The sequence below is a fragment of the Beta vulgaris genome, chromosome 9 (assembly GCF_026745355.1).
Source record: "Beta vulgaris subsp. vulgaris cultivar EL10 chromosome 9, EL10.2, whole genome shotgun sequence".
Taxonomy (NCBI): Eukaryota; Viridiplantae; Streptophyta; class Magnoliopsida; order Caryophyllales; family Amaranthaceae; genus Beta; species Beta vulgaris.
Genome location: NC_079210.1, coordinates 38219152 through 38244505, shown reverse-complemented (window position 1 = coordinate 38244505; position 25354 = coordinate 38219152). Strand labels below are relative to the sequence as shown.

General features: G+C 34.4%; 1 protein-coding gene and 1 long non-coding RNA gene across 2 annotated transcripts; both read right to left on the bottom strand.

Moving 5' to 3' along the window:
* Positions 1–252: 252 nt before the first annotated feature.
* LOC104903695 (IAA-amino acid hydrolase ILR1-like 4) lies at positions 253–4513 on the bottom strand. The gene is made up of 5 exons (XM_010691787.3): positions 3898–4513; positions 3383–3508; positions 2236–2550; positions 1496–1624; positions 253–697 (listed from the first exon to the last, which is right to left on the bottom strand). Exons 1-5 carry the CDS (start codon positions 4267–4269, stop codon positions 287–289), a joined length of 1353 nt encoding a protein of 450 aa, XP_010690089.1. The 5' UTR covers positions 4270–4513; the 3' UTR covers positions 253–286.
* A 7953-nt stretch (positions 4514–12466) lies between these two features.
* Positions 12467–13446, bottom strand: LOC109136053 (uncharacterized). The gene is made up of 2 exons (XR_002040815.3): positions 12910–13446; positions 12467–12790 (listed from the first exon to the last, which is right to left on the bottom strand). It is a non-coding gene; the product is annotated as an uncharacterized LOC109136053 (long non-coding RNA).
* Between the last annotated feature and the right edge of the window lie 11908 nt (positions 13447–25354).

The following is a 25354-nucleotide window of genomic DNA, read 5'->3' as shown; positions in this document are numbered from 1 at the left end:
CCATTCTCGATAGATTTACACTTACAAGTTACAATACGATTGTTAATGTAGTGGAAGGTTTTTGCTTAAGTTTCATGCAATAGTTAGTTGTATAAGTAGCAAGTCACCCATCCATCCTTTTTCTGTGAAATTTTAGAGTTTTGCACTTTCGCTTGGATTTTATGATGCTGAACAAAAATCATTTAGATACTGAATTTACAACAGAATCAGTACCTCGCATTGGACCACATTTTATGTGTCTCAAAATGGAGCTGTAGTAGAAGAATAATAATTAAGAAAGAACATCTTACAATTCATCATGAAATTGATGTGTTATATCTTGTGTTGGGATTTTTGCTCCCTTTTCGAGAAGGTACCTAACAGCCAATGAGGCATGAAGAGACGCTCCATAAGGAAGCACATCTTCATTAACCATAAACTTGGGGTTATGCTCTGAGCCAGATATACCACGCGTCTCATTTTTCAGACCAACAAAGAACAAGTATCCAGGAATCACTTCTTGATAAAATGCGAAATCCTCAGATCCCGTAAGTGGCTTGGCTTCTTTCACGTTACGAGAGCCAAGCATATCTGAAGCGACTCTGGTAAAGAGCTCATGCAAGTTTTCGTCATTTATGGTTGGTGGGTAAAAGTTCTCACTATCATAGAAATCAATAGTTGCAGTGCACCTTTGGACAGCAGCTTGGCTTATGATAACCTGTGATATTAATGCAAATATTAGTGTAACATAACGCAAATTTTGGATGCTAATTCTGATATATCAGTCTTTCAGGGAAAAAAATCAATGGATGTGAAGACCAGTATTCAGTATACAATCAAGCTGGAAACTTTGGAGATAACACAAGATATATAATTCATAATCTTGTGATGACCAACCCCGGGAAGCAGGAAGTTGTAATGCACTAAATAGGATCACACATAACTTTTTCTGAAATAGGCTTGCAACATTTACCTTTCAAGGTCACTATTGTTTGTTGTGAAAGATTTCTAGGTTATAATAGAATAATGATCCTAATGCCCAATTAACTTAGGCCTTGTTTGGTTGTATATAGGAAGTCATACTTCCTAGGAAGTTATTTTTTCCATGTATTTGAAATTCCTAAGAAGTGTAAAATTGTGTTTGGTTGATAATGGGAAGTAGAACATCTCATGGGAAGTTCTACTTACCTAGGGGGGCCTAGGTAAGTAACTTCCTCCATTTTGGAGGAAGTAGAACTTCCTAGGAAGTGCAAATTCCTATGATTTTGTCAACCAAACAACTTCATATACTTCTACTTCCTAGGAATTTGCACTTCCCATGATTTGTTTTGTCAACCAAACAACGCCTTATTGGAATTCTGAAGGTGGGGGTAGAGATGCTGATGCTATCTAGCCCTTTGCGCTGGTGTTTAGGTGGTTGTAACCTTTCTTTTTGGTTTTCAATAAAATACTTTGAATTGCCAAAAAAAAAAGAACTTATTGCAATTCCAAATACAGGCCGAAATGTGTAACTTACCTCACCGATTCTCTGCTTGAGACGTAAAAGACTTTCCTTTAACAAGGCTCTGAATGTACCACCAATAGTGACAGAATCTGGAATTACATTGAAGGCACCACCTCCTTGGAACTTCCCTACTGTCACAACCTGCAAAAGAGAAACTAGTAGGGTAAACTTTTCGGAAGAATAGTACAACAAGATGTGAGGATATATACCTTTACAGAGAATATGACAGCAAAAGAATCAAATATTGTTTAACTTTCAGTTAGAACATCCCATTCAGAAAAAAATGGTTTTAAAAGTCTATCATGTTTATATTGTTCAACAGGATAGTATATTTGTATTTTAAAAAGGGTGAGAGAATTAGGAATACTATCATGGCTCATGAGATTCTGATGCTCCTAGTTAAGGGCTAGAGGTCCAGAGATTCTACTTGCCACTATATGTTGAAATTATTAATTAATTATGCCTTTTGAGTTCATATATTCTTAGACAAGCTGGTTCAGTTGCACAAAGGATACGGAACTTTCAATGAAATGATCATATCCTCACACATCTTCTAGAATTTTAAGGTTATTACCTTAGAGAAAAAGCTTTAAGCTATTCTTAAGATAACAAAAAACAGATTGATGCATGAACGTCATCGCTATTGAACAGAATTTTCAGAGATCTTCTCTATGCTAATTAGCTTATTTCACATAAATACCCAGTCTGACAATTGACATAGTGTACAAAGTTAAAACAAGAAAACAGATTACTTGTGAATCAAGGGGATCAGCTTCACGAGAAACGATATGCTGTAAGCTAACTATCACATTTGAGGCTGCCAATATCGGGTCCACTGAGTGATGAGGAATAGCAGCATGACCACCTTTACCGTTTATTACAGCCTGAAAGAATCCACTTCCAGCCAAGAGTGGGCCAGGCCTAGAGGAAACTTGACCCACAGGTAAGCCAGAATTGACATGCAAAGCAAATATGGCCTCAACATTCTCTAGTGCTCCAGCCTCAATCATTTTCTTGGCGCCTCCGTATCCTTCCTCCCCTGGTTGGAAAACCAGAACAACTGTTCCCTGTGAATTTTTATAGCGGAAAAAGAATAAGACTTCACACCAGAAAAAGAGCTGACATAGTTCTAAGAAGATTGCTCTGATTCCTAAGATTATAATTGAAAATAGCAACTGAGGGCCAATCAGAAATTGCCAATTGTTCTTTTGTATTTCTCAATTAGTTGCACTTGTCAAAAGATGTTTGTCAATTGCTGCCCTAACTTTTTTCAGCATATAAAAGGCAGAAATATGCAGGAAATTTACAGATTTACAGTCAATTTTAGAGACCAGAAAAGCAAACGCATCTTCTTACAAGAACATTTTCAGAAATGCTCTCTCCAAACACCCGGAAATGATTCCATACATATAGCCAACACCTGATACCTACTTAAGCTTTCATTATCAAATACATAAATTGTATGATTGCCAATCAGCTTGGATATCGTACACGCAGCTTGTACAGCATGCTTGATATAAATCAGTCAGATCCAAGGATAAATTGACTAAGGGCCAAAGCAGCTACATTATTCACAAATGTGCCACAGCTGCTTTCCGAGAAGTGATTTAGAAGCAGCTCTTTCACTGCACAGGAAGTTGACAGATATACTATTAAAAGCTTAGATTCTGTTTACGAGCCAGTGCAATGTTCACTGCAGTGTCCTGTCTACAATTGGACCACGTAAAGGAGATAAATATAAGCTCAAAAGTACCAATCAAACATTTTGTTTCGCTACATGATTCGATGACTACTACCTACATTGATATTCCACAAACAGTAACAGCATCTAGGAGCAAAAAGAACCAAGAATCCTTTGAGAAACCTCAACTCACAAAAGCAAACTCAGAAGAAACAAACCTGTAACTTGTGTTGGTTCTCTTGGAGAATCCTTGCCGCACCGAGCAACATGGCAACATGAGCATCATGCCCACAAGCATGCATTTTTCCAGGTACTTTACTCTTATGTTCCCACTCCACCATTTCCTGCAACATCCATTGCCAAACCAAACTTCAACTACTGATTATTTCCCACAATTTCCTCTTCTCTAAAATCATCAAAAGCACATATCTTTCCCAAATTCAAATGCTAAACGGAACTTTACCCAATCAATCAGACAAGAATGAAATCAAACACTCATCATCTAAAACACACATCCAAAAAACATCCCCCAAATTTGTAGTGACTAAGAATTTGCCACAAGACAGGTACTTTGAGATCACAATGTAATGTAAGCAGCATTCAAAATCCATCAAACATCAACATTTCCCAACACTAATAAATTGATCATATACTATAATCAATGAGCATCAATGTCAAACATCATATCAAGATTTTCACAAAAATTTCAATTACAAAAACAATCCAACAGTACCTCAATTGGAAGAGCATCCATATCTGCCCTCAAAGCCACAAATGGAGGATTCCCAGTTCCAATAAAACCCAAAACTCCAGTTACAGCAAGTGGGTATTTGTAAGAAATACCCAATTTATCCAATTCCTCTCTAATAACCCTACTAGTCTCAAATTCCTCAAATCCAAGTTCTGGGTTTTCATGCAATTTCCTTCTAATATTCACCATCCAATCAAAAACCTCAGCTTTTTGGGTTTGATTAAGGAAGTATTTTGGGATCTCTTGAAGCTCATTTGAGTTAAAAAACAACTCAGAATCAGAATCAGATAATAAGGGTTTGAACAAAAAACATTGAAGAGTGAAAAAAACACATAAACATCTGAAAAAACCCATGATTTTTGATTTGGAAATTTCCAGTTTATCTAATGTTTGATCATATATATATGAACTTAAGAGTATATTTTTCTCATTTGGGTGGAATTGGGGACCAGATTCTTTGGGTTGGCGCACTTTGAACAGTGAACAAGAGTAAATTTCTTAGCCTCAAATGATTCAATAAAAATTATGGTTGAAAGTTTGATGACGAGTGAGAGAGAATGACCCTCCTCAAGTACTCTAATAAATTTGTTCTAAGTGGGTCATCATTGGTTTGTTGTTTTACTTGTTTTTTAAGATCTATGAAATCTTTTTCTTTTGCCATTATCATCACGTGCACAATATGATTTTTTTTTCCTTTAGGTTAGTTAAGATATTTTGGAAAAGCAGTATGATTGAACATTGTCACTCACTAGCTGACTGATTGGAGTATTGGACTTTGGATCAGGTTTTACCTTTGAAAAAGTCCAACTATGAGTCCATGACATTTCAAATTGTATGTCGTCTGTTTCATCTTGAAAGTTAGTCCAAATTGAACATGGCTCACACAATACACCTTTAGAAATTTCCAAAGATATATACTTCCTCCGTTTTAATTTATAGTACTACTTCTGTTTTTTTATTATATGCAACGATTTGACGTAAAGTAGAGAGGGAAAATGTCTAATCGTTACCAATAATAAAAAACGGAGGTAGTATTTGTTTATCATATTGCATAAGAATTAAGGAAACCACCTGCTTTAACGCCCTATTTCATCCCCACCTACTTTAACCATATTAAAATGAACTTTGCCAAAAAAATATATATATAAAATACGGTTTTTTCACCAGGTACCCCTGTGATTTTTAAAAATTCATGGGGTACCCCTGGTTTTAAAAAAATGCACAAGGTATCCTTATTATTTAAGTTAAATGCACCAAATACCCTTAATGACTAACGGTGTCAAGTTTCCGTTAGTCATTAGGGTTAATTAACTCCTCTAATCCTAATTAAATCCTAATTAAGCCCTAATTAAACCCTAATTAAGCCCTAATTAACTAACTAAACCCTAACCCAATAACTTGAAACCCTAACCCCACACCCACCACCCAACCCACCTCCACCCCCACCCCCACCCTCGACAGCATACCCCCACCCCCACCCCCATCCCCAACCCCGACAACATCTCCCCTCCCCACCCTACCGCCGGCAACATCCCCCTCCCCTAGCAGCAGCCACCACCTCCTCCCTGTAGACCGACAACCACCACCTCCTCTATAATTGATTTCAGAAATCATTTTCAAAAATTAATTTCGAAATCATTTTCAAAAATCATTTTCCAAAACATTTTCGAAATCATTTTCGAAAACTATTTTCGAAAACCTTTTTCGAAAAAATTTTCGAAAACCTTTTTCGAAACTATTTTCGAAAAACTTTTTCGAAAACCTTTTGCGAAAACCATTTTCGAAAACCAATTTTGAAATCATTTTCAAAAACCATTTCGAAACCATTTTCGAAATCAGTTTTTGAAATAAAAAAAATCAATGAAGAAGAAGGAGAGAGAAAAAGAAATGAAGAAGAAGGAGTTCCTGGGTCGACTTGCGGTGAGGGGGGGGCTGAACGGTTGCGGGTTGGGGGAAGGGTAGAGGGGTTCTGGGTGAGGGGAAGGCAGAGCCGCTACGGTGGGTGTGAGGTGTTAGATGAGGCGTTAGGGTTGGGGCTAGGGGGTGGGGGCTGCTGGGGTGAGGAGGGAAGGGGACTGGGGTGGTGGGGGTGGTAGGGTGTTAGGGTTAGGGTTAAGGATTTAGGATTAGGGGGTTAACAATGGCAAAATGGTAAATATGACTAACGGAAACTTAACACCGTTAGTCATTAAGGGCATTTCGTACATTTGTTTGAAACAGTAAGGGTACCTTGTGCATTTTTTTAAAACCAGGGGATGAATTTTTATAAACCACAGGGATACCTGGTGAAAAAACCGTATAAAATAAATTTTCTTTTTGCACTTTCTTATACATTTAGAAAGAAGTAAAGTTAATATGTCGAGGGACGGATATGACATGTGATGGGCGTGTATGCTGGGTGTGAGTACCCAAGCGAATGGTGAGACGATGATGAATTTGGATATTACCGTACGCTGTGAGTGCTGGGGTGGGTATAAGCTTGAGATTTTTAGACGAGTGCAAGTATAGAATGATCATTCTTCGCATCCGCCACTTCCCATTAATATCCCAATAATATGGAATTTTAGCCAAAACGAAACCATGCAGCAATACATTGTTTTATGAATGATGAGATTCAACCGCCAAATCTGAGGCGAGAGATCAAGCGAATGGCTTATGTAGTGAACAAAATGATAAAACCCTTCAACCAAACATAAAAGTATGCATTTAATTTTAGATTTTTTTGAATAAAAAAGTGCACCATACATCTTTTTTACGAAAGAAAATAGTTTTTTTTTCCCGGACGATGTCTCGGGTCAGTTAAAATAAACATATATTATTATTTTTTATTATTTATGATTTATGATTTATTTTGCTACTTTTCGAATTTTTCGTCTATTAAAAAATTGAAAATTTTACATCACGACGTGATAAGTAAAAAATTTTGAAAGCTTTGAGTTTGAAACAACCTTAAAAGGAATTGTGGTAAGAGAATATGACATCAATATTCTCTTGTAAGTTATGTAATGAGAGTGTTAAAGATGTACTCCATCCTTTTTTTTTAATTGCTACATTTTCCTTAAATGATTTTTTTTTATTTTAATTGCTACATTTTCCTTATTTGGGGTACTTGGCCCACCATAAAGTAATACTTTTATATTTGTTCTTCTCTTTTTCCACCCAAAAATACTGCTTTTTCACTTTTTCTCAGTATTTTACATTAAATAGATCAAAAAGTACACTCCAAAAGGCTTGAAAGTGATATTGCATAAATTATTGTGCATACAACAATGTAGCAATTAAAAATAACAAGGGGAGTATATACTTGTTAAGTCTTTTTAGTTAACTACAATTACTACAAGACTTTATCATATTTTATTTGAAACATTATACAATAAACTCATAGTGTATAGATGATTAAACTCTTACTTTTCATTTCAAAGGTCATGTGTTTGATACCTTACACTTACACCTTTTTTTAAAAGTGAGAAGTACATATGAACATAAAGTATTTGCATTAGAAATTTAAGGAGAGTGTCACGTGCCACATAGGCTTTTTTCGCACATCTTTTTATATAGTTGTATAGAGATTAATTGAACAAGGTGTCAAAGTTGATAAATATCGGCTTTTAGAAAAATGATATACGTTAAGTATTTTTGTAACTGAGAGAGTTTTTTTTTTTAAAGGGAATAGGAAGATTATCATTGATAAATTGTTAAACAACACCTGCTATGTAAAAGATAATCTAAAACATCAATTTGAAATTTTTAGTCCAATTTACTAACATAAACGATTCGCACTGTTTTTGAGATATGATAATATTCCAACCATAAACAAAATATAAACTCAATTTTATCCCTGATGATATAGTATATTTCAAATCTAGTTTTCATTTTGATATTCTTAGGCTCCGTTTGGTAGGGCGTAAAATATTTTCAGTGTAAAATGATTTTTATGGAAAACAATTTACAATGGAAAACATAATTCCAAAATTAGTTTTCCGTTGTTTGGTTCGATGTAAAAAAAATGATGAAATGAAAGGAAAATGAAAGGGAAAGTAAGGAGGTAGTGATAGGAGTGTACAAGAGAGAGAAGGAAAATAGTTTTCCCTTCATTTTGAAAGGAAAATGGTTTTTCATCCTTAGGAGAGTAATTTTACCCAAAGGGAAAATGGTTTTACACTCTTTTGCCAACCAAACAATGTAAAACTGAAAATAGAGGAAAACGGTTTTCCGGGAAAACGTTTTACGCCCTACCAAACGGAGCCTTAATCTTCAACCAATAAGTATGATTTTCCACATTTTCAAACTTCAAAGCTAACTAAAAAATGAAGGCTTTGATAGCGAGAGTCTATGGAACCATATTGATGGAGAAAATCCTACAACAGGAGGGAGAGACAACCCTTATAATAGTAGGAAATGCCTTTGATATTTCAATGAAGACCAAATTCGTAATATATGCTATGTGTTAAACTTGTTATTTTACAAAGCAAAAGGGATTCAATTTCCAATATTGAATTTAAAGCTTGCTAGCCAATGCGCAGCCCAAACTCACTTAACTATTAACGATTTGTGCTGACTAAATCTGTAGCTTTTAGTGTTGTCCATATATAGCTTGCTTAGGTTACTTTCTTAACTTGAGCTTCCCTTTTCACTTTTCAAGACCACAACTAGAGATGGAAATATCCGGTGGATCACCCGATCACCCGCTCCACCCGATTTATTAAGTGGGTGAAAACCCGGTTTAAACGGATGATAGCCGGGTGACGGATAACCGGGTGACGGATGCGGGTCGGGTTCGGGTGATATTTTTTCATCCATCACCCGATCCGTCACCCATTTACCACCCGACCCGTCACCCGTTTAAAGTAAAAAGGATATAATTTTTTTTTTTTTGGCTTTTACATTTTTACAAAAACCCAATGGTCCACAGGCCCAAATTAAGCAAATTAAGTAGTTAACCCAACCCCATCTTACTTTCTCACTCCTAAAAAAAACCCCCAAAATCCCATCTCTCTATCTCTCGTCATTCTCTCACCCAAAGACCCAAACCCCAAGTCCCCAACCCCTTGTTTCTCTCTCCTCTCGCCTGATGCTACATTGCTACTGCGCTGTCGCTGCACGGCCTTGCCACGTGCTGCTGTAGCTGAGCCTTTCTCTTTCGCTAGCTCTACTCTCTCCTTAGTGCTGCAGCACCAGAATCCGAGGCCAACGAACGACACCGGAGTGCTGCCGCACCACCATACATGTTGCTCAGCAATGTCGTAGCTTGACGCCATTGAAGCTTCGAAACACCTTTGTCGTGTCTTTCCTGCTCCAAGTGAGCAGAGGTGCAAACCTACCTCTTTGTTCTCTGACTTCTTAATTTTTTACCCAAGCCCAAGTTTATCCTTTAATACTTATTTATAAATTTGAGCCTAGATCTGATTAAGTATTCAATTAAGCCATCTTAGTTCTATTTGATTATTAACCATAGTTGTTGGGCTTTGATATGAATCACTTAGTTATCTAGCTAATTGGACTGATTTTATAAACTGGTTTTTGGTTCTGTTAATCTAGCTAAACCACCTAGTTTAATCTAATTTAGTTCATCCGATTATCACCCGATCCATCCGTTTCACCCGTGGGTGATGGATGGATGGATTCGGGTGTATGTTTTACCGGATGATGGATGGATCGGGTGGGGTGGATGGATGCGGGTGATGGTCCACCCGCCCCGAACCTGATCCATTTCCATCTCTAACCACAACACAAAGATATAAACATACAACACACACAAGATTCTTTATTTTTAAAGTAAGATAAATTAGTATTCCTTGTAAATAAGAGGAAATTTTTGAAGATTCCTCTTGTAAAGAATAAGACTCAATCCTAAAATATCTGAAATCTTTAGTGATGTCAACACTACTAGTCTATCACATACCAATACAAGTACAAACTCTATACACAAGTGCAAATAAGAGTATTATTCGAGTCTAGACAAATCTAAAAGTAGGAGAGAACCACATTCCTCTTCATACTTGCACGAAAGTTGCACCTATTCTTCCCGACCTTGCGGGACGACAAGCTACACTTCTTGATGTGAGTCAATCCTTGCCATGACGACATATTCCGCAGTGTTACAATGAGCCTTCTTACCATCACAACATCACTCTTCACAAATTTAAGGTGCATTAAATTCACCTTAATAAATTAAGTTTCAGGTCCAATACGTTCAGATAAGTTGAGATAAGTTTCAATCAGGACAATAAATTCTAATAAAGTCCAATAAATTCAGTTCTAATCAGGTCCAATAAATTCCAATCAAGTGCAATAAATTCCAATTGCTAAAAGTTGATAAGGTTTAATAAATTTCAATCAGGTCCAATAAATTTCAATCAGGTCCAATAAGTTTCAATAAGGTTCAATCAGGTCCAATAAGTTCAAATCAGGTCCAATAAGTTCACTTAGCCTTCTTGATGGACCGACCTCACACACTTTAATTCCATCGTCATCTTCACATATGGATTCTTTCAAACTAATTTTTGCGGCAACAGTTTACATTAAGATTACTTTTTCATGGTTGAATATACAAACCTTCAACATTCACATTAAGTAGAAATTTAAAAAGTTGCAACTTAATCTAAATAGTACCACGTGCAACATCCTTAAATTAGTCTGAATGTATACTTTGAAAGATAATCATTTCATTTTAATCCCTACCTAATAGATAATTGAAAACATCAATGATCAAAAATTATCTTTTAATTCTAGTTAACTATTCAAAATGTAAATTAACTGGCATTTTTTTTTACATTTGATAGTCATTGAATAATGAATATATATAATGAGTGATTTTTTTTTTTTTTTTTTGGACATCGATAAAACTTACAAGAGCAAAACAAACAACATGAGTGATTATATACAATACAACATAAAAAATACAAGTATAACTTGGTGCATTCTTTAAAAGTTCAAAGATAGCTTGTAAAACTTTTCTAAAACAGAATTCCAAAATCTATGCCAACTGTGAGATTTACCACAACCTCCATGAAATTGTACTCGAAATGAACTGGATGAACCTATATCAGCGACGTTAATATTCTTTCCTTTGACATAAAATAAATTTTTTACTTTATCGTACTGCAAAATAATTTGACATCGTACAATTTTTAATTTCAACTCATTCCATATTTCATTGATTTCTTTTCTCATTTGCTAAATCACGCCCTAAAATTTCCTGGTAACGCCCTGTATTTGTATAAAATACTGTATTTTTGTATTTTTCATTTTCTCCTCTTTCCTCACTTCCTCTTCTTCCACACCATTACCTTCATGCCCCCTCCACCACCACCAACACTACCACCTCTCATAATGTTTTTTTTTATAAAAAAAAAGAAAAAAAAAACTCACCACCGCTGCCACACCTCCGCCGCCGCACCTCCGCCGCCACACCACCACCGACACAGCACCACACCTTCTCCTCTGTTTTATTCCTTTTCTGAATTTTTTTAAAAAAAAAATATGTAGGCGTCCACCATGGACGCCCCACCACCGGTGGAGGCGCCCATGGCAGGCGCTCCACCACATGGTGAGGCGTCTGCCATGGGCGCCTCCACCGGTGGTGGGGCGTCCATGGTGGACGCCCCCTTAATTTTTTTGAATTTTAAAAAAAAAATTTAGGGAGGCGTCCACCATGGACGCCCCACCACCGGTGGAGGCGCCCATGGCAGACGCCTCACCATGTGGTGGAGCGCCTGCCATGGGCGCCTCCACCGGTGGTGGGGCGTCCATGGTGGACGCCCCCTTAATTTTTTTTTAAAAAAAATTCACTGTAAATTGAAAAAAAAAAACAGAGGGGATGATGGTGGGGGTATGCGGTGGTGGTATGTCGGGGTAGGTGTTCCGGCGGTGGTGGTGCAATGGTGTTTCCGCGGCGGTGGTGGTGCGGTGTTTGTGTGGTGCTGTGTCAAAGATGGTCACTTGTTTATAATGTATACAAGTGGTATGGCTAACAATTCTCCAGTCATTAAATGTACTACTCGTAAATGTACTATTAAATGTATACAATTCTCCAGTCATTAAATGTACCACCGCTTGCATGGGCGCCTCCACCTACCGCCTGTGACAAGAGCAGTCATCCCAGAAAATGACCATCTTTGAGATTTAGTCAAGTGGAGGAGAGAGAAAAAATACAAGTATATAAATACGGTATAAAAATACCGTATTTAGGGCGTTACTAGAAAATTCTAGGGCGGCGTTTAGCAAAGCCCTTTCTTTTTGGATACAGAATAAAAAAGCTCGGTACTACCATCGAATTTATTCTCTAAATCTCCAATTTGAAACGAATCCAAAGATTTGATTCAAGTACCATATCTTTTTACCACTCTAATTTTTTTAACAGTCCCAAAACATCTCTATAACCATTAAAATCTTCAATCCTGGATTAATAAAAGTTATAAAATAAACTTAAAATCAACATATTAAAACATATATCTTTAGTTTTATATTTGTAAAAATTATAAAAAATACATATTAATAAAATATCATAATCTAACAAATCCTACATAAAAAATTTGTAAATCGTATAAAATATCAAAATGAAACTGATGCAGTATTATATTAAGATCGAAAGTGGAAAACACGCAGATATTAGATCTACTAATATAAAGTAAATTTAGCTGCTCCAGTAAACTCCGACGCTAATTAAAATGAAAAACGACGGAGAAATTATACAAAAACAACACATAGTAATATCGCTTCAAGGGAACGAGTCAAATGTGATTTAAATTATCCACATAAACCAGTATATGAAGCTTTTCTTTTATGCACTTCTAATTACAAATTCATAATCAAAATACAATTATCTCAACTCTATTCTTCAAATTCTTCATCTTCATCTTCATCTTTTGCTAATCTGTAACCAGGAAAAATCATTAGCAATCACATAATATAATTTAAACTTACCGAGTACAAATGTAGATCTACATAGATCTATCAACGGACAATCAAATTGAGCGATTTGATATTCAATACCTTAATTAATGGGCTTAATTAACGGAAAATCAGATTAAGCGATTTGATATTCAATACCTTAATCAATGGCCTTTATTAACTAAGGCTTTATTTGCGTAATTAAGACCATTAATTAAGGCACTGAAAACAAACCGAATACTTCAGATACTACTACGAACAGGTGAACAAAAAAAGGTTTAAATTGCCAGAAGATTATCTTCAATACCCTCATCAATGGCCTTAATCATACTTATACTTTTGAATGCGAGAGAAATCGAAATCGTATTCTCGAATGAATAAAGTCATTGACGAAAGTATCGAACATAAGGCAATGTATTTGTATTTGAATTTGAGAGAGATGACATTGAGAAGGAGTAGTTGGGTGATGAAAGGTGAGGAATATATTGAGAAGTGATCTGACTTTTAAAGAGGGTGGTGAGGTGAGAAGTAGGGCTTTTTTTAGGGTTTTAAGTAGCAAAAGTACTGTAGTCTGCCGTTGCGGCGCTTCTATCACTTGAGCTAATTTCGCAACTGTTTGGTCTCACACCAACATTTGGACTCTCTATCTTGTGACTCGTGTAAAAAGAGAACACTCTAGAATGCGATAAAAAAAAATGTTTTTTGTTGTTTTTATTGGGGAGTAAATGTATTTTTTATAATAACTAGGTTTTAGGCCCGTGTATAATGCACGGAAACTATTTACTATAACAACAATGTTTATATATCAGCTACAATGAAAACGTGTAAACGATTCTTACGTTAATTTGATAAAAAAACTTTGTGTTTAAGAGATATACACCTTTATATTAATTATAAAGTTGTTTAACATATACATGATACTCATATGTTTTGGAAGACTTCTTTTTAGTGCAAAACGAAATTTATTAAGAAGTTACTTCCTCCGTTTTATTTCTATAATATTGCAAAATGTGATTTTTACACAATTCATTCACCATCATAACCTTTCACTATATATTATGATTTTTATGTAAGGAAAAATATTGTCATCATGTGGGATCTTGTTAGATTCGTCTCGATTTATACTTTTAGAATATCAATTTTGTATAATTTTACTAAAAGGTAATTAAAGATATTATTAGTTAAAATAGTTTATTGGCAAACGTGAAAACTCAATTGCTGCAGTATAAAAAGAACGGAGGTTGTATAACATAGTCATAAGCAAAGCCAACAACACCTTAAGAGGAAATTTGGAATTCCATATTTTCTCCACACTTTCGATACAATTGAACCGCTAATAACTTATGTATGGGAATTCTTTGAAAAATTAATAAAGTGATGACATGATTCAATATAATATACCAAATTTGGTGTAGCCCCACAAAGCCATCATCTAAGGGTTGAGATGAGAAAGGTAAATTAACGATCTCAACTGCTTCAAAAAGGGAGAAAATTTGCACGAACTTGGTCTTATCCCAATAACCACTTAGGGGTCAATTGTCTTAGAAACCCTCTCCACATTACAGTCTTCATTTTTTACTCGAAGTGGCCTTAAAGTGTTAGACTTTCCATGTTCTTTCTCATAAATTAGTACTATTAGGCAATTTTTACTCGTGACTGAGAAATGGCTACATAAAATTAGCCATGACTAAGAACTGATCTCGGGAGATACAAACTTACCATGTGATAGGGATTGTCCTTGACTTTTAACACATGGCCGAAAAAACTGTCTTTTTTGAAACATCATAAGAAATTTTGTTCCAACGGACGGAATAAGTACCATATGGGGTATAAATAACTTATTCCCCGTTGCTACATGAAATTACCACAATTTCGATGATATATTATATCATACCTTATTCCCCGTTCCATCTGACATATATAATGAGTTTCATACAGGGTTTCCCACTTTACGTTTTTGCCTAAATACCTTATTCCCCGTTGCTACTTGAAATAATCCTTGCTCATTAGTTTCTTCCTAAAAACAATTTTAGAATATATTAGGCCACCACAATTTTGATATTAAGAATGATTTCGAAATTGATAATTTTGCATAATAAAGAAATATAAATACATAGCACTTGTATAATGTATGTGTGTTTTATAAGTTCTCCATATGATTTACATTTCAATATTATCCTTTACATCAAAGAAAAAAGAAGCTGTCAAAACAAAGTGCATAGGCGAAACAACTTTTCTAATTCGATAACCTCTTATCTTTCAACAACAGTTTTACTCTTTTATAGAACAACTAAAATTGAATACTTATAAATCCCTCTTTTGATATATAATTAACTCATTTTGTTGATTCACCTTCTCAATTAGTGTCTCGAAGCTCATTAAAGAAAGCTATATTTTATAATTTAAGCACATGGGCCATGTTTCACTCTCTCTGCTAATCCTTTATTTTAGAATTTTATATAGAATGGGCCAAATTCAAAGTATACATTTTCTTTAAAAATAATATTAATATCAAGCGTAAGTTCATAAGTGGATGTGTTTATATTTTTTGTTTCATTTGAATGTAAGATCGTGGGAAAATTTTGAGTGATCCTAAAGTTAACCCTCTTAGACACAATAAAATAATAATATTAATATATTTACAATAAATTGGAGAGAGAACAATCATAAAATTAATGTCTGAATATACTATTGGCCAAGGAAATTTCAATAATTAGAGGGTTGACAACCCGCTGGATCACCTAATCATCTAAATTTTTTCGAACTTATATCTCATAGTTTTGTCAAAATAAGTTGAAGTGAACCGACCCTTATATGTTGGTTTTCACTTTTTTTACCTTATTTAATTTCTTGTTTCATATATTGTCTATTGTCCTACTTCTCTAACTTCAAGAAACTGTTTTCCCCAACTTATTTTCAGTTCAGTTCAATTCCTAAATTATTATCATGCTATTAGTTACAATTTAATTCAATTTGATTCAATTCAGTTCAGTTGTTTTATGCTAAAGAGAACAGGCTCTAACTCTGTTTTTTGTTTTTTTTTAAAAAAAATTAGTATGTATTGGTCGTGGATATGATTTGTTATAATGATTCATATTAGCCCACCTTAGACCACTTTGGGACTAAAGATTGAGTTGTTATTGTTTTTGTTATATGTAACCTCTGATCATAGTCATAGTGTGACATCTTTTTTTTTTGAACAAAACATCTTTTTATTCTTATTTGGTAATAAGATAAATTTGCATGACTATTATTATTGCATTTGCATTTCCTCCTGAACGGGCTAGCATCTCATTATATTCATTACCAAAAGTGAATTAAGAAAAAAGAAAATTAATTAGCTGGCTAACATATTATCAGGATATCATATACTACTTTACATTTGCAATTTTTTCATACAACCCATCACCCATGAGTTGTTTTATACTTCTTTCATGAAGTATGATATATAATATGATCATTATGTCATATATGAACACTGCGAAAAAGAAAAAAGAGTAAACAGAGGAAGGAATGTGTGTATATTCTTGCACGGATTTATACAGTCATTCAATTGTGTGTAACTAAATTTCCTTAAACACTATCAGTATTAAAGCTAAAACCATCCTGCAAATATTTTTCAACTTCAAAAAGAGTAGCTGAATGGAATATTAGACAGGAAAGGAAAAACGTTGGAAGATTTGCTTAAGTGAAGATTTCCTTCCAGTGAGGAATCTTTTTTTCACAACCCAAATCACTGATTTTCCTAAATTAAACCATTCAATGACTGATTTTTAAAATTTTTGGAAACTAATAATATCATAATCAAACAAAATCATTTTAATGGGATGTGACACGTGGCATCTATTTCATTGCTCTATGAATGTGGGGGTGAATTGTCAGAGCAGAATTTCTATGAGGCTGCCACGTAAGCTAATTTTTTCTTGCTTTAATATTATATATGATAAAATAATGACAGTTTATTAGTTTTTTAAACAAAAATGTTGTTTTAGTTTCTTAAAAAAAAAAAAAAAAAATTTATGAATTTTACTTTACAGTTTGTTTGATATTGATAGAAAGAATTTAGAAGGAAAAGAAAGGAAGTGGAAGGAAATTTATTACTTTCCAATATTTGGTTCATTGAAAAAAAATTAAGTGAAAAGGAATGGGAAGAATTGAAGGAAATTTATTACTTTCCAATATTTGGTTCATTGAAAAAAAAATTAAGTGAAAGGGAATGGGAAGAATTGGAAGAAAATATTCTTTAATAAAATTTCACTTTCCTTTCCTCCCAAAAGCGGAGGATTTCGGAAGGAAAGAAAAAATTTATACCAAACCTGGGAAATTAAGGTTTTTTTTCCTTTCTCTTCCCTTCCTTTATCTTGTCTTTCTTTCCTTTACTAAAAATGAACCAAACACGCTGTTAGACTTTTATGGAAACTATTGCCAACCATGACTCATGAGAGAGAAAGAGTTAGAAAAGTAATAGAAAAGCCAAGCAACCCGACTTGCATGGACCCGATTCATATTAAAATTAATGTGCACTAGGACCAGACACGTAATACGCGACAAACACTACTCACTCTCACTTTTCAAAATCTACGATTTTCCTTCTCTCTTGAATATTTCCAAAACTAAAGATTATCTCACTCTAAAATTTCTGCAAAGTATTCTCTCTCTCTTTATTCAAATTATTTCTCAATTTCATAGAAACCCTAAATTTACATACATATCTTTCAAAATCAAATTAATTATTCTTATTTGATTCAATAATTGTAACATTATATTGATTCGAAATCGATTCTTCAAAAATTTCCTGTTCAATTGAGCAACTACAGGAAATTCATGGAAAAATCGAGTTTAATTGAGCAAATACATCTCAATCAGAGTATTATAGCAGGTAATATAGACGACTTTGAAGCATTCGACGACGAACATCATCACAATTCAATCAAAAATGGGCTTTAAGATCCAATCGTTATAGATCTCAATAATACACCATGTCTTGAAGGTAACAACATCGAACTCAAGAATTTCATTCGTTTGATTAAGCAAAGCAGTAACACTAGCATTTTATGTAGAAAATGTGGAGTTGTTTCATGATGAGCTCGAAAATCAAATTGACGAGCAATATGCTATAGTATCAACTAATGAATCTAACTCAGCTGTCATTCCATGTATGTTTAATACTTCATCCGTCCCAGAATACTCCTAGCGTACACTTATCAATGCACATAGTTTTAGATGATAAGTTGTTGTTTGGTTATAAATTGTTATTTTATTTAAAAGTAGATGTGACAAGAGTTAGTAGTTAGTAAAAGTAGTATATTTTATTTTAAGGAGAGGGATCATATTCAAAAATAGAAGTGTAAAGAGTATTATGGCATTTAAAAAAAGAAAGTGTAAAGAGTATTCTGGGACAGATGGAGTAAAACACACATACTATGTCATTCATATACTAATTATATCATAAATAGATACACTATATCAAACACACACTATGATATATAGAAAATATTACGTAAGAAAACGCAGTACACTACATATATACACTATATCATAACTAGATACACTATATCACTCAAAGGACACTATAAAATATAAAAAAATATTGCATACACATATATAGTACAAAAATACTATCACAAATCCATACATTAGATCATAACTAGATACACTATATCATAATTTTTTTTTTTGAGGGGTACACTATATCATAAATAGATACACTATATCAGACACAAACTATGATATATAGAAAATATTGTGTACAAAAATGCAGTATACTACATTCATTATATCATAACTAGATACATTATATCACTCATAAAGACACTATAGAATATAAAAAACGCATTAGTGTATACAAAATACATATACTATATCACACATAGATACACTATCATAAATATCTTAATATTTTATAATAGGTTCAACTAAACAATCATTGAATAAACATGAAATTGGAGGAGTTTCACTTGGTCAAGTAAGACCAAATTTGGATGATATACATGAGCTATATTGTCACCGTGCTGCTATAATAGGATTCAGTGTTAGAAAATTCAAAAAAAAAAGAAAAGAAGGGACATCAGTGGTGCATCAAAAGTATTATGTCTGCTTTACTTAAGGGAAAAGGAATACCAAAGACAAAGAAAAACAAGAATAGAATATTACAGACATAATCATACATGATAAGAATTTAAAACAAGGGAACACCTTACAAAAGCAGAGGACAAGAAGAGTTATGATCACAAGAACTGAATGTCCTACTCTAATTAGAGTAAGGATGAACCCTGAAGGACGAACACTATGAAATAGTGCAACATGTTATACAACACAATCATCTACTTACAAGAGAACCACTAAATTACTTTCATAGATCTGAGCGTCAAATGAGTGATCCAAAGCAACAAAGCATACAAGCTATGCAAGAGTGTGGACTAAGACCAATAGATTCATTCAGGTAAATGAGTATAGATTCTGGTGGTGAAGATGTATTAGGGTATTCCACGAATTACCACTTCAACTGTTGCTATAGACTCAAAATAAAATCGATTGAGGGAAAGGATTTACAAAATGTTGTTACGTTGATAACTTTTATGAGCAGATGCAAACAGATAGTAACTTCTTCTTTAGAGTAAGATTGGATTATGAAGGAAAGGTTTGCTGCTTGTTTTGGAGAGACTCTATGATGCTTGAGGACTACACAATCTTTGGAGATGTTATGGGTTTTAATACCACAGACAAGACAAACAACATTCAAAGTTTGCATGTGCGTTTCTTGCGGATGAGACAACACCATCATTTGAATGGGTTTTTGGAACATTCAAAAAGCCAATGAGAGATAAATGTCCAATAACTATATTAAGTGACCAAGATGCTGCAATTGCATCGAGACTAAAAAATGGTACCAATGTTTATGTGTATTTATACAAGTTCTGTTATATACTACTACAGGAGCAATAGATATTGTTAGAGAGCCTAACTATTTAAATTCATTGACATGCTTTCCCAACCTCAAGAGCAAGGCTATGTTTATGGCATTTGATTCAAAACGCAAATCAACGATTTGGATTGATGAAGGCAGATAGGGACTTCAAAAACATTTTTCACAAGTGAGTAAAGAGGTTGGATTGAAGATCGAGGATGTTTCAATTGTGAATCAGTTTATGGATGTCTTTCCGAGTGAGATTTCGGGTATGCCGCTTGCTAGAGCTATTGAGTTCATCATATACTTAGTTCCTGGAACTGCACCTATATATAAGGCACCTCATAGAATGGCACCTCTTGATAGATGAATGAGTTAAAGACGCAGTTGCAAGAGTTGTTGGGAAGACCAATTAGACTTGATTAAGTTTTCGTACAACAATAATTATCATGTGAGTATCAAGATGTTACCTTTTGAGGCACTGTATGGAAAGAAGTGTAGAAGTCCCATTTGCTGGAATGATTTTAGTGAGAATATAGTATTGGGGACAAAATTCATTGCAGAAAACCGTAAAAAATGTAAAGTTGATTCAGGCTAGAATCACTACTCAAGATAGGCAAAAGAGTTATGCAGATTTAAAGAAAAAAGAAGATGAGTTAGCAGTAGGCGGGAAAGTAATTATGAAAGTATCACCAACTAAGGGAGTGATGAGATTTGGGAAAAAAGGGCAAACTAATTGCCAAATATGTAGGCCCATATGAGATTTTGCAAAGAATTGGGAAGGTAGCTTATAAGTTGGCTTTGCCAATGGAATTTGAGAAAATGCATGACGTGTATGTTTCATGTTTCCCAACTCAAGCGTTATATCCCTGACAAGCGTCATATTTTGGAACCTGAGAGAATCCAAATCGATAATAGCCTCACATATGAGGAAAAGCCTTTGAGAATTCTTGATAGTAAGGTGCATAGTACACGCAATAAGTATATAAATATCGTGAAAGTGCTTTGATCTAACCATGAGTCTAAAGAAGCAACATGGGAAGCCGAAGACGAAATGAAGAAGTATCCTGAATTGTTCCTTGAGGTGAGTTACAAGGGAGTAACTTATTTTCTTTAAGGGATAGAATACGACAGAATTTCGCGCTTTTTACCTATTTTTATGATATTTTTATGCAGTTTTATGCTTATTTTGGCGGTTTGCACATTTTGGTGCAAAATAAATAGATTCTCCGCATGGAAAACGTGTTAATGAGTAACCAAAGTGATTTGAAAGTTGGTAAAAGTGTGCACATGAGTGACACAAGTATTTCTCATATGGAGGTTGAGTTAAAAACTTTTGAAAATGTGTGAGTTTTCGTGTCAAGTTTTGGGGGCGAAACTTCTTTTAAGAGGGGTAGATTGTAATCCCCCATATATTTATGAATTTTATAAATGTATTTTAACATATAGTTATTTATATTTAAATAAATTTTAGTATTTAAATGATTTAGTTTTCAAAGATTGACTATTTGAAAGTCAAATGAATTATTTTAATGATGTAAAGAAGTTAAACATTTTGGCTAGACATGCTTTGAAAAATATTAGAAAAGTTTAATATACTTTTTGGATTTGAAAAAGAATTCTTAGGTTTGAAGAACCCAAACACTATATTCATCAATCTTTAAACTCTAGTTTGAGCCCAATCACCTTTTTCTAAGCCCACAAGGGGAAACTATAAATACCCCCATAAACCCCCAATATTTTCTACACAACTTATTTTCTCTCTCCTTCCTCCCAAGATTTTCGGCTTTCTCTCTCTCCTCTCTCTTTCTTTTCTTTATCTCTCACGTTTTCTCCTCCCCTTCCTCGCCAGTCGCTGCTCTCGCCCACCGCCGACCACCACCCTCGCCGTCATTGTGCTGCCGCCTTGGCTGCCGGTCTTTCCTTCCCCCTCTTCTTGATTTCGTTAATTTATTCCTCCTCAAGTTTTATTTTAATGCAAAGTTTATGTTTTTTGTTTTAACATGTTTATGTTTAAAAAGTTATAGTTTGATGATTTAATTGTGAATCTAATTTTATATAATTTATGTGTTGAAGAAATAAAATTTCAGATTTACTTATTATGTTTGAATTGGGTTTGTGATTATCAAAGCATGGATTTTAGGGTTGGAAAATCATAGTAATATATTATAGTTTACTAGTTTTTTACCCGTGCAAAAATACACGGGAAGTTCCCATTTTCCTTTTTTCAAGATAATTTATGCAAGTAGAATCTAAGAGGGATAGTAAAGATTTTTTGTTTATTTAAATAAATATTGTATGGGAAAAGATGATTTTAGGAGAGAGAATGTAGAATAATTGGTGAAAGAGCATTAATTGTAACATTTTGGTTGAATAAACAAAGGGAAAAACAAAATTCAAGAAGCAAATAAATGTTGGGACACGAGTTTTCTACACAAATTACGGAAAAATGTGGAACTAAATATGGAAATGGGAACTATATTTTGAGACACCCAAAATGGAAATGGGAACTATATTTTGGGACGGAGGGAGTAGTAAATATGATTTTGACCATGCATAATGTGCGCGAATGATTTTGTTGATTAAGTAGTTGATTATTATTCATAACCTAGTTATAAGTAGGTCTCTAGCGTTTAGTCCCGTGTAATAATATATTCTATACTACTTCATCTCTAACTTTTAGACCTAAAATAGTCTAACAAAACTGAATATATTGCATGTTGACTTCTAAGGGAACACTATAAGAGGGGGGTGAATTATAGTGTGACAAATATACGTTATTTTTTGCGGAATTATAAAACAACGAAAGGAACAAGAGAAATACACAAGAGATTTTAGCGAGGAAAAACTTCCTAGGCCTAATAGGAAGAAACAACCTCGACCACAAGGGATTTTGACTCAATACTTTCCACTATAATAGGCCAAACGACTCTGTTTACAAACCTATTACTTTTCTCTTGAGCCACAACTCAAGTTCCCAACGACAGTTCCCACAACTGACGTTCCTCTCAAACTTCACTCGAAGTTCCTTTCTCTTTCTCTTTCTCTTTCTCTTTATCTTGCTTCACTCAAAGCTTCTCACACTTACAATGAAACTCACTCAAGTTTCTTCCCTTTCTCTTGCTTTACTCAAAGCTTTTCTCAATACATGATTTCACTCAAAATCCCTTACCCAAAACCAAGATTACAAACGATAAAAACAATAAGAGAATAAGTAGGAAATACGTAAGGAACACAAGAGTATATTGAAGGAATGACGGTACTGACTTTATCTTAGTTAAACCCAATTAAACCGAAGTCAGACACACTATGGAAGGACTACTAAAGTTTGACACTTTATGTAAGAATAACTTAAAGTCCGACACATATTGGTGAGACTATAAAAGTCAGACACAAAATGTTCTAAGGCTTAGGCGCCTATTTATAGAGAACTTAGGCAAGACATAATTTATCCACTACTTAATCCATTATCCCATGATGTCCATGACTTTAATTAATTAATTAGTTTATTTTAATTATTCCTTGAGAAGTAATTAATCCACTTCCTCCACTACTTATCTTAAAACTAAGAAGCAATAAAGTATAACGTGGTTTATAAAACTTGAAGCCTAATTAAACTAACTAAAAAATTAAGGCTTTAATAAAATAATAGCCTTACTCCACAAACAGTAAACGTGCTTAAACGTGATATTAGTTTGCTTGGGGAGTAATTAAACCATATAAATTAATTAATACTTAGGAAAAAATAAACAAGCCCACTAAACCCACTAAAACAAATAATAAAACGTTTAACAGTAAACATTACGTGGTTTTAAATACTTGGGGAATAATTAACTATTTAAAAATAAATGATTTAAGAAAAAATATCTTTTTTAAAATATTTAAATAAAAACCGAAAATTCAGATTTTATTTTAAAAAAAAAATCTTTTCAAAAGATAAGATTTTTCTTAGAATAAAAAGATAAGATTTTAAAATAAGATATTATTCTTTTCAAAACAGAAAATCATTTTAAAATCTTTTCCTAACAAACTCCTAACTAATCCCTAAATTAGTGGATCTAGTCAAACTAAGCTAGGACCCTAAATAAATCAGTTAAGCGCTTCATATATGTTAGGCGCACAATAGGACGTTTTAGGTCTGTCCCAACCTGTGTTCCCAAACTGTACCAACGTCTGTTCCCAACATAGGAACAAAACAGGAACTCCTAGACTTAATTAATAGAAACCGACACAACCTTGTTACCCTTTAGACTCATTAAACCTAGGAGCTTAACTAGAGACTCTAAACCTTCATTCCAACTTTATAACTCAAGTTTCCTTACCTTTCCGGATCTTGTTCCCTTTTTACATTTAGGAACTAAATACAAACTCATGCATTCTAAGCTTCCTTCATGTTAGGATAGTTGTTCCTTTGAATATCTTCACTTCAATCTTCAAGTCAAGCCTCTTCACTTCAACCTTGATTCTAGTATTCTCTTTATCCATAGGAACAATGCATCTCGCACATCTTTCATAACAAGCATTCTCAATGCTATAGGCACAACCTTTTACAATGATTCTTGCACACATAAAACTCATAAACTTTGTTAGTTAAATTACTTTAGTTTGTCATCATCAAAACCATATTGGGTCAACATTGCATATATTCAATGATTGCGTCAAAAGTTGATAAACTATAAGATATTAAATCATATATTTAATGATTTTTCTCCTTAAATTATGTTATGTGAATTTGTAAAAGTGAATGAAATATAACACGCGCGCGCGCGCGCACACACACACACACAAACACACACAAAGAAGCTCGGCTCGAGCTCGTGATTAGAATTTGCGGCTTGAACTCAGCTCGTGAGCTCGTTTAGGCTCGACTCGTGAGCTCGTTTAGGCTCGGGTAGGGGTGTTAATTAGCCGAACCGAGACCGAACATGCTCAGTCGAGGCTCGACTCGAAAATGGTGGGATCAAGCTCAACTTGAGGCTCGTCGAGCTTGAGAGGACAAAGTCCAAGCTTAGCTCGAGGCTCAACTTAAAACTTAATTTGTAAAAGTTGGGTTTCGGCCTAACCGTGTAGTCCCACGCAGGGGAGGATTTACAGGGGTACAGTGGGTACAGCTGTACCCCCATTTTCAAAAAAAAAAAATTGAAGGAAATAAAAGCAAAAAGAAAAAAAAAACGCTGCCCAAAGGTCAAGACTGACAAAAAAGCACGCTTCTTTCTCTCACTCACGCGTCCCTAATACTCCCTACTCCCCTTCTTTCTCTCTCCTCTGGTCAGTAACATTACTTTTTTTTTCTTTTCTCTCTCTTTCTTTCTTTTTCGCCTCTGCCGGTCTGCACTCTACCGCCTGCCGGAGTTCTTGTTTTTTTGACGCCACTTTGCAGCTGGTGGAGCCCACAATTCTTGATTTGTTGTCGAACTTGTCGCCACTTTGCAGCCGGAGCCTGAACTTGTTGTCGCCACTTTACCCATTTGCCGGAGTTCTTGTCGCCACGAGACGCCACCGTCGGCCGCCAACCGACCACAGTCGCCATCGCCAGAACTCAGATTCGGAAGTAAGAACCCGACAACCCGTTCAGAATGGCAGTAAGAAGCAGAACTTAGTAAGGTCGCCACTTTCTTTTTATTAATTTTTTTTTAATTT

Excerpts from the sequence above, each read along its gene's own strand:
- LOC104903695 (XM_010691787.3), bottom strand. The coding sequence starts at position 4,269 with ATGGGTTTTTTCAGATGTTTATGTGTTTTTTTCACTCTTCAATGTTTT. Across the intron at positions 3,509-3,897 it reads TGGATGCTCTTCCAATTGAG|GAAATGGTGGAGTGGGAACA; the intron begins GTACTGTTGGAT and ends TGGATGTTGCAG. Across the intron at positions 698-1,495 it reads TCAAGCAGAGAATCGGTGAG|GTTATCATAAGCCAAGCTGC; the intron begins GTAAGTTACACA and ends TTAATATCACAG.